This window comes from Helianthus annuus, chromosome 8 (genome assembly GCF_002127325.2).
Source record: "Helianthus annuus cultivar XRQ/B chromosome 8, HanXRQr2.0-SUNRISE, whole genome shotgun sequence".
Classification (NCBI taxonomy): domain Eukaryota; kingdom Viridiplantae; phylum Streptophyta; class Magnoliopsida; order Asterales; family Asteraceae; genus Helianthus; species Helianthus annuus.
Window position 1 is genome coordinate 39,087,797 of NC_035440.2, and position 10,603 is coordinate 39,098,399.

General features: G+C 32.7%; 1 protein-coding gene across 1 annotated transcript; it reads right to left on the reverse strand.

Annotated features, from left to right (window-relative positions):
* Positions 1–2,448: 2,448 nt before the first annotated feature.
* LOC110872733 (probable 2-oxoglutarate-dependent dioxygenase At3g111800) lies at positions 2,449–10,291 on the reverse strand. Its single transcript, XM_022121599.2, has 3 exons — positions 9,584–10,291; positions 8,635–8,965; positions 2,449–2,853 (listed from the first exon to the last, which is right to left on the reverse strand). The coding sequence occupies exons 1-3, from the start codon at positions 10,075–10,077 to the stop codon at positions 2,608–2,610; spliced, it is 1,071 nt and encodes a 356-aa protein (XP_021977291.1). The 5' UTR covers positions 10,078–10,291; the 3' UTR covers positions 2,449–2,607.
* Between the last annotated feature and the right edge of the window lie 312 nt (positions 10,292–10,603).

Here is a 10,603-nt window from a genome sequence, read left to right on the forward strand (position 1 = left end):
TCGGTTTTCAATAATTCGACTCGATTATCAAGAATTCGAACTCAAGTTGCTGATTCCAGGATCCGGTGAGTTCGACGGAGCTTCGGTCGCGAAACGACGTGTTCGGTGCATTTATTAACAACAAAAATGAAAAGAAACGAGTAGAAGATAGATACGGCACTGAGCAGTCACTTATAATCTGGTCTCTATTGATTATTCAACGTTTTCAGCACCGAGAGACCAGTTGGACAACATTTCCCCTTTGGGAACCAAAAGCTTGTCCAAATGGAACCCCAAGGTCCCTATTTATAGACATCTCACAACATGGTGTCATCCCATCGGATGGTCATCCGATCGGATTGCCACCCGATTGAAAACATCTTAACTTTCAAACTCCCATAGTGACATAAATCGGAGTGTCACCCGATCGGATTGCCACCCGATCGGGTTGTCATCCTATTGAAAGCATCTTCAATAATCCTTCAAACAAGATAGTGATATGGATCGGATGATCGTCCGATCGGATTGTCATCCGATCAGATTGGCGTCCGATTGGAAATCTTCTAACATCTCAAGAACACTCCAAATCACGTTTTTTCGATCCAGAATCTTTATTACTGGGAATTTGATGATGAAACTTCACAGGATTGTTCGCGATCCAATTCCGAACAGATTGATGTCTTCAATTCCAAAATCCATCCGTGAATTAACCTTTATTTTGATGATTTTCTCCGTTTAATGTCAAAACTCCCGTTTAACCCAAAATTGATGAGCTTTGGGTGATTTAACCGACTGTTAGATCAATTAATTCGGTACCGTAGCTCTGATACCATTGCTGATTCCAGGATCCGGAGAGTTCGACGGAGCTTCGGTCCCGAAACGTCGTGTTCGGTGCGTTTATTAACAACAAAAACGAAAAGAAACGAGTAGAAGATAGATACGGCACTGAGCAGTCACTTATAATCTGGTCTCTATTGATTATTCAACGTTTTCAGCACCGAGAAACCAGTTGGACAACATTTCCCCTCTGGGAACCAAAAGCTTATCCAAATGGAACCCCAAGGTCCCTATTTATAGACATCTCACAACATGGTGTCATCCAATCGGATTGCCATCCGACCCGGATGCACCTTTACAATATCAAAACATGTCCAACTTTCTCCTATTCTATACAATATTCAACACATGCTCTATCTAGCTATTCGCACAGTGGCAGACGTACGGAATATGCACCAACACAAGTCCAGTAACCGAATATGAATCAAATACAAATTTATAACTTTAAATTCGATCCAAAATTCGAATTCACTTTATACATTTTTATTTATTATATTTATATATAACACACAAATATAACTTTAATTTGGGCTATACTATAAATTAATCTACAAATTAAATATAAGTCCTAAAATAGTCCATTACCAAGCTCAAATAGCCCATAATGAATTTACATATTTTAAATGAAATTAAATTAAAACGAATTTATTCGAATTCAATTCGATTTTTTAATCGAATTCGAATCGAATACGAACTGCCGTTTAAATTCGAATACGAGTTGGAATCAAATTGACTAGTTTTTAATCGAATACAAGTTGTAGCAAAACTAAAAGTTATTCGAAGAATTTTAAAATTCATTATACGATTCGATGAACACCCCTAACTCCGGCTCTGAGTAAGCATCATGCATATTGACGGCCAATAGGGTACCCCATTTACCCGTCTTGGGCTGTTGTCATGAGGGCCCAACGGGTAAGGCCCAAAGAGCGGTGATACTTGCCCACTTTCTCTTATAACGTAAACGGGCGGGAAGAAGAAGATCAGAGAACTCAGGATACATTTAATGCATGACAAGAAAAGGATCTTTGGCTGGAATCGTACTTCCAAGCCGGAAACATTAAATGAGGTGATAATCCTACCGTTGGGGGTCAGACACGTGCCTGAGCCCCCCGAAGACCGGCAGAATCCGTTGGATCATCTCGTTAAAATATCCCACATGGGAGATAAGGTCTCGGGGTTATATAAGGAAGAAAGGAGATGATCAAAGGGGCAGGTTCAAGGTATTACACTGATTACTCTCTCATTTTTTCCGACCGATATTCCTCCACACTAAATACACACACATTTATTAGATTCACACAATAGAGAAATATTCCGGTGATCATACTCATCGGAATAAGCTTCTCATACTCTCTGGCAAGTTTACTTATTCTCACGCCGGAGCTTGGTCACGGATCCCTCTCCCAGGGCCCTTCGTGACGAGGCTAACGGTTTACTTTTTTGTAGCAACGAAAGCTGGGATATTCCGACGTTAGCGAAAACCTTTTAAACATCATCAGGGATTTGGGTATTCAACACATATATCAAATTAATTTGATCTTGTATCACTAGGAGGTATAAAGAGATGCAAATCAGCATCTTGAACCATCAAACTATAATAATATATGATTCTCAAATAAGTTTACCACTCAAATGAAAATGATTAATACATATAACCAATTTTGATGATAAAAGTCATATATTTCACGATTACAGTTATTCCAATAATAAACTAAGTAAAAGAAATTAAGGATAACCTTAATTTCATTTCTTGCCTTTATTTATGTAGTTTTATGACCCCAAATCCTACTTTCATGAAGATTTCAAAGACTCAAGTTGCGATTTTCCTTGTAGACCATCGGTTCGAATGAAACGTCTATATTCACCGTAAGTCATCGGTTGGTAAAGTGCAGGTTTGGTTGACGTAACAAGCTCTGTTGCTGGCTTGATAAGCACATCACTCTTTGGATTGAAAAAGTAAGCTAACGACACTCTTTCTTTATCAGGGTTTACTATCACTCTATGCTCCACGCTCTTGTAATTGCCGTTTGTTAAAACCTACAACAAAATACATACATATATACAAAGTTTGAGATTACTAAACTCATTCTAATTTAAAAAAAAATGCTTGATCTCAAGTGGCAAACTTGAATTTAAAAGTAAATAAATTATAGTTATTATTATTTATTAGTTATTGCATAATTTTAAAACTGGTCCCTTTTGTAATTTTCAGTAAAAGAAAATGGATTAAAATGTGTATTTTTTATATTTACTTTTATGAAGCATAACCGTCATCATCATTATTTTTTATTTTTAAATGACGTTTGTTCCTATTTTATTATACTAATAATGCTAAATTAATTGTCTATGCTCAGAGTTGAACAGGGACCTCTTCTTTAAAAAGCAATGACTTTATCAAGTGGGATAGCTCTACACTAACGCCGTCATCATTATTAGTATTCAAAATATGTGATGTCAACAAAATCATAGTCATTAATATTTTGCAACTCTTAAAGGGTATTATTTTAAATTATAATTTGTGTTATTCTCCAAACGTAGGACATGGAGATATTTATGAGTAATGAGTGACTCATTGTTAACCAATAAATAATATTATATTGCACTAATTACTTTATGAAGTTAATTACATAAATGGGTCATGTGGTTTATACCTAATTTCGCCTTTGGGCACTAACTTTTTATTTTAACAGATTTAGATTCTATGGTTTCAATTTTGTAACATCTTTGGGTACTAACACTATAATTAGTTAATTAATGACTAAAATACCCTTACATTTTTTTAAGTTTATCAATGTAACACATTTGGGTACTAACACTTAATTTTATTTAAGTTTAAATCAATTTTACAAAATTTATTTATTTTTTTTATTTTCATCTTTTTATTATATCTCTTAATTAACATAAAGTCTATTTATTTTTTTATTTTCATATTTTTATTAAATTTCTTATTTAACATAAAATCTACTTGTTACACCAGTATTTTTTTAAATAGATTTTTTAAATAAAATCTACTACCTATATAGTTTTATGTAAATTAAATTTCTTACTAGTTTTAAATAATGTAAAACTTACTCGTTTTGAATTTTGGATATATATGATTGATAATAATAATAATAAATATCTTTCATGTAAAAAAATTAAGCCATTTTTAACTCGTTTTTTGTTCATTTACATTTTACTATATTAGAAAGATATTTAATTTACATAAAATCTACTAGTTGCACAAGTAAAATCTACTAGCTATATAGTTTTATGTAAATTAAATATCTATTTTACAAAAAAAAAAAAAAAAACGAGTTAAAAAAAGGCTTAAATTTTTTTAGTTTTATCTAAAATACCTAGCTATATAGTTTTATCTAAAATACCTAGCTATATAGTTTTATGTAAATTAAATATCTTTCTAAAATAGTAAAATGTAAATGAACAAAAAAACGAGTTAAAAAAAGGCTTAAATTTTTTTACATGAAAGATATTTATTATTATCAATCATTCCAATCCAAAATTGAAAACAAAAATTTAATTTACATAAAACTATATAGCTAGTAGATTTTATTTAAAAATCTATTTAAAAAAATATTGGTGTAACAAGTAGATTTTATGTTAAATAAGAAATTTAATAAAAATATGAAAATAAAAAAAATAAATAAAGTTTATGTTAATTAAGAGATATAATAAAATAATGAAAATAAAAAAATAAATAGATTTTGTAAAATTGATTTAAACTTAAATAAAATTAGGTGTTAGTACCCAAATGTGTTACATTGATAAACTTAAAAAAATGCAAGGGTATTTTAGTCATTAATTAACTAATTTTGGTGTTAGTACCCAAAGTTGTTACAAAATTGAAACCATAGAACCTAAACCTGTTAAAAAAAGTAGTACCCAAAGACGAAATTATGTATGAACCACAGAACCCATTTGTGTAATTAACTCTTACTTTATGTGTTCATATCATTGTAACCTTAAATGTCCGTCAGTTGATATTAGCATTTCAAAAAATAAATATATAAATAAATAAGTCTGTCGTTGATCTAAATTTGCCGTTAAAAAAATAAATAAGTATGTCCGTGAAACCGGTTACAAAACATTACAAATGACCATTTTTAGAAGCAGTATCTTGTTTTATCTGTTTTTTTATAAAGTAAATACTTTATTTTGCACATTAATAATATTTTTAGTTGATCTTCCCATTTACTTACATATACATTTACAATGGCGGCAATAGTACTGCCACCACATTGGTGGAAATTGGGCGGCTACCTTTTTCTTTTCTTTTTTTTACTTTTAATTTAATGTTAAGTATAATATAATATAATTATAATTATAATTGCCCTTTTAAAAATTACGCTTTTGCCCTCAGTTCAAAATTATGCCTTTACCCTCAGCTCAAAATAAATTTATGCTTTTGTCCTCAGCTAAAAGTTACGATTTCGCCCTTAGTTCAAAACTATGATTTTACCCCACTTCAAAACAAACTTTTGGTTTTGCCCCCCAGCTAAAAAATACGAATTTGCTCTCAGTTTAAAATTATAAGTTTACCCTCTTTTAAAAACTTATGATTTTGCTCTCAGTTAAAATCTGTAGTCTTGCCATCGTTCTAATTTTTGTTTTCAAAACTATAGTAGTTTTTATTTTACTTGGTTTACTCAATCTAACTTTTTTTTTGTCAAGCAGGTGTCTGACACTCGCTCATTGTTTGACAATTTACTATTTTGCCCCCAACTCAGGCTTCTATGGCAGTGTATTGGTTTAATTGGTTGAGTCGGTATAATTTTTTTAAGATCGTGTTATGAGTAGTATACACAAGTAACTAAAATGCATGCGTACATATTATTAAACTAAGAAATATTCGGTTTATCGCCCCGCAACGCGGGCGGGGTATCCAACTAGTTGTGTTCACATTAACGACCAACTAGTCTTTTATTTTATTTTTTAATGGCTATTTTTTTATTCTCTATCATCTATATAACTTAAATTCAAGACCTCTTCTTTCAAATTTAAGTGTTTTAAAGGTTTTGTCTTTGCCAATTAAACCAACTAGTTTTTTAAATCAATACATGTGACTTTTACTAACAAAATAATTATCATTAATATTTTGTAATTATTATTACTATTAGAAGTAAAAACAATAACGACTTACCAATGGGGCGGTGGTCCATTGGTAAAATCAAAACCTTTGAACACCCGGGTTAAGACTGTGGGGTGTGGGTTTGGGTTTGGGGCGTGGAAAGCCAACCAACGCCGCTTTAGCCACACCGGGCCAGCGTGGGTAGCGGCGTTGCCCCGCTAGCGTGACTATGAAGCCTGGCGTGTGGCTGGCTGGGATTGGCTAGGAAAATTAGACCGTTACCCATAGTCGTTTGGGTTAGCCGTTGGCCATGGCGGTTACCGCTATGTAACTCAAATTTTAAGAAATTTTTACTATTTTTTTTATCTATAAATACTCACCCCAAACATCAATATTTTTCACATCTACTTTCTTCAAACACAAATCTTCATCCAAAACAGGGCCGGCTCTGGGCCCGGCAAACCCATGCCGACGCCCGAAGCCCAAAATTTCAAAGGGCCCGAAAAGTCTTTATAAGCTTGTGTATATTTATTAAATTATATAATTAGTATATTTATCCGTTTATTACGCAAAAAAAGTATTGGTGGTGTAGTGGCAAAAACCATCTCAAAATAATCCAAAGGTCTCAAGTTCGAGTCTTTCCTCCATCACTAAGTTTTAATTTTTGTAATTCATTTACCCTTAACCATAATTTTGGGCCCAAATCTTTTCATCGCCCGAGGCCTAAATTTTTTCAAGAGTTTTCGGGGACGGCTCTGATCCAAAACCAACCCAAAAATCGAAAATGGTTCATTGGACCTAGGAGGAGGAGATAGCGCTAGTGGTGTCAATCGTTGATGCATAACGAACGCTACGTCGTGGTCAAACCGCCTACTGGACACGAGCGTTTCAGCAATACCAACAACATGTTGGAAACTCGCGTCACAACTTGAACGCGTGTCAACATAAGTGGTGTGAGCTAAAACTGAAACTGGATCGTTTTAAAGTATGCTACGACCGTGTCCCTGCTGGTGACCTAAGCCACGACGATCGAGTGGAGATCGCCAAAATCAAGTATAGGCACGATGGGAACCCGGAATTTCGTTGGGTTCGCCACTTTAATATTTACCGTACTTTGTAATTTTTTTTAGAATTTATTATGAAGTTTTTTTTTTAAATTTTTAGGATTTATTAAGCTGTTTTTTTTTAATTTAGTAGGATTTATGAAGTTTTTTTTAATTTATTAGGATTTTATGTAACTTATTTTAAATTAATTTAGTGGTGTGTTTTATTTTATAAATGTCAATATATATGTATATATATATATATATATATATATAAAGTGTATTGTACAAAATGGCTTAACGTACGCTACGTACGCGATGTGAAATCGCATGTTATAAAATAGCATGGATGAAATCGCATCTGATAATTTTGATGAAATCGCATGTTGGTTTTTTGTAACAATTTCGCATGTGGTAAATTTGATGCAATCACATGTTAAAAAACCAACATGCGAAATGGTTACAAAAAACCAACATGCGATTTTAATGTGGGATGAAGATCTGATGGCTGAGATGATTGCGTACGTAATGCACGATAAAGGCTCTTGTATGTTAACCTGACTCTCTCTCTCTCTCTTTCTCTCTCTCTCTCTCTCTCTATATATATATATATATATATATATATATATATATATAGGGGGAGGTTCATTTGAGAAGAATCTTCTTAAAAGAAGAAAAAATGAATTAATGTAGACCATATATTTTTTTGATCAATGGTTGTGAATCAAGATATCATTTTTGTTCACTTTTAATTAATGCTTTAATTACTAAGGGTAGTATAGACATTTTGATGTAGAATATTAATAATAATTTAAAGAGTTACTCAAGTCTTGTTAATGCAACCATAAATTTCTCCTTTACCATCATTAATGTATTGCCTCCAACACAAATTTTATTAGAAGTGACAAAATTATTTTAAAATTTTGTGTCCTGCACATATTTTATTATGAGTCATAAAATTATTTAAAATTGTTTGAGTCCTACACATTCTGTATCTTACACAAAAATATTGTTTTAATAGTGTAGGAAACGTTGAAAATATAAGATCATGTGCATGATTGTTTTTGTTGTGTAAGGTGCACAATTATTTTATAAGATGGGCTCATTAAATAATTAGAGTTTATTAATTTGAATAGCAAAAATAAATAATAAACTCATTAAATGATTTGTTCAAATTACCTTTGTATCCTTTATTCTTTTTATTCTTATTTTTTAATTCTTATCATTTGAACTCTCCACTATATATATATATATATATATATATATATGTATGTATGTATGTATGTATGTATGTATGTATGTATGTATGTATGTATGTATGTATGTATGTATGTATGTATGTATGTATGTATGTATGTATGTATGTATGTATGTATGTATGTATGTATGTATGTATGTATGTATGTATGTATGTATGTATGTATGTATGTATGTATGTATGTATATATATTTCCACATATCCACCCACGCCGCTCCCACACCCCAACCCAAGCCCCCTCCCCCACCCACACACCCACACCGCAGTCTAAGAAGGGGAAAGTCTTAGGTCCAAGTCCCACAAACTACAAGGGTTAAACGATTTTTTTAGGTATATACATTTTTGACTCCCCCGGTTTTATAATTTTTTAGGTATAATTTTAGGTCCGGTGTCTGGTTGGAAATCTCAAGCTTCGTCACTAATCATGAACACAAACATATGTATGATACCTGGATTTGATCTCCGATGTTGACAATGATTGCATGCCGTGCAGGTTTAACTGTGATCCATTCATCACCTTTTCTAACTTGGAGACCACTAACATTCTCATCAGGGAGTAGGAAAGTCATGCCACCCGGGTCCGAATGAGACGACAGTCCCAGAGTCAAGTCGGGTTGAGGACATTTCGGGTAGAAATTTACTCTCAAGCACGCTCCAATGTCGTCACCACCAAACGCACCTTGAAGATAGTCTTCTTGTAGACCTAGATTTATCGAAAATATCCTCAACAAGTCTTTGCCTAGTCTCACAATCTCTTTCGAGTATTCTTCGACCACGTCCCTAAGTATACAAATAATATTAGACGTGAAACTACTTGGACATAATCATTTGTGTTTATTGTAAATGAAAATTATAGTATCGAATTTTATTGTAATAAAAATGAAAAAAAGAATCAACCAACAGTAACCAATTTTCTAAGTGTCAAATTAAAGTCAATCAAAGGTTGTTGTTATTTTTTTATTATATGTTGCAATCTTGTGAGTTTTTTTATTAGTATTATAATTATAAAAAATAAGTGATCTAAATAAATGGAATGAACAAAAATTAAAAATAAACTTGTTTATTATTTAGTGATGTTTTTTCTTAATTATTATCTCATACTTCAAGTTAAATCTAAAAAGAAAAATCACTAAGCATCTAGAATTCATAAATCATTCATTTATATCACTTAAGTTTAATAATATTAACATTTAAAAAAAATCAAAAGATTGAAAAATCGAATGACAATTGGGTTAGTTTAGAGATTTTTTTTTATGAATGACAATTGGGTAGATTTCCCGTTTAGTGATTAGTTTAATCATTTTATTAAACAAACGTGTTATATAAGTCAATCTTGAACGTGATTATTAATAATATAATATATTTATTTTGTCACGTGAAGAAAATAAAAATAAGTACCTAAGGAAAGGTGGTTGAGAAGGCCACTTGTTATGATCCTTAAGTTTTGAAGGAAGATAGTAGAGGAAAAAATAGTCATTCCAATCAAGAATCGCACCCTTTTGGATTCCTAATCGACTTCCATACCCTTCGTAAGTGTTTGGTGTGTTTGCATAATCTTGTTTCACTTCCATCGGTTGATGAAAGAACTCCTTCCAAACCTCCCGAGCCCCATCCACCAATTCATCACTAATACCATGATTCAGTACTTGAAAGAAACCCCACTCGCGGCACGCGATGGAGATTTGGTCCATGACGGCTTTTTGCGCGGTAGCGCTACCATTTGTCAACTCATAAAGATCGATAATAGGGATGTTTTGGCTATGTGATTGTGTGTTGAACGATGGTCGTTGGACTAATGGTTTGATATAACGGTCTGGGATCACTGGGCTCCCAGTATCTGACAATGTTTGGACCCGGACGACCGGTTCGAGCCAACCAATAGGTAAATCCATGTCAGAAATTAGACTTGGTGGATACAAGAGAGATGAGGTTAGGAGTGTCGAGTGTTTGAGAAGGGTGGGTGCCTTTTAAAGGGATGGGGTAATGGTAGATAACAACGCCGACCAGAAATCATACTTTAACATGTGTTGTCTACTACACTAAGATAACAACAACGCCGACTAGAAATCATACTTTGAAAAACAAAATGAATATCTTCAATTCTTCATGACTTCAGTTTAGTAATATTTGAGAATAACTTTTAACGGTAATGTTTTGTCAGTCTTGGGAATCGAAAAATGTCTTTGTACGATCTCTTTTTAATGAATAAAATTGAATATATGTTCATCCACATAATATATATATATATATATGGTCAGGATTTAGAAAAAACGGTAGAAAGTGTGAGAACGGTAAGAACGCTTATGGATCGTTCGATCAAAACAATCTATAGAGTAGATTGGCGCGGTGGCGTTTTCGTAAATAACACGAATTCTATTAAGTGGACGCGCTTATTAAGGGTAAAGGGGTCTTTAGACT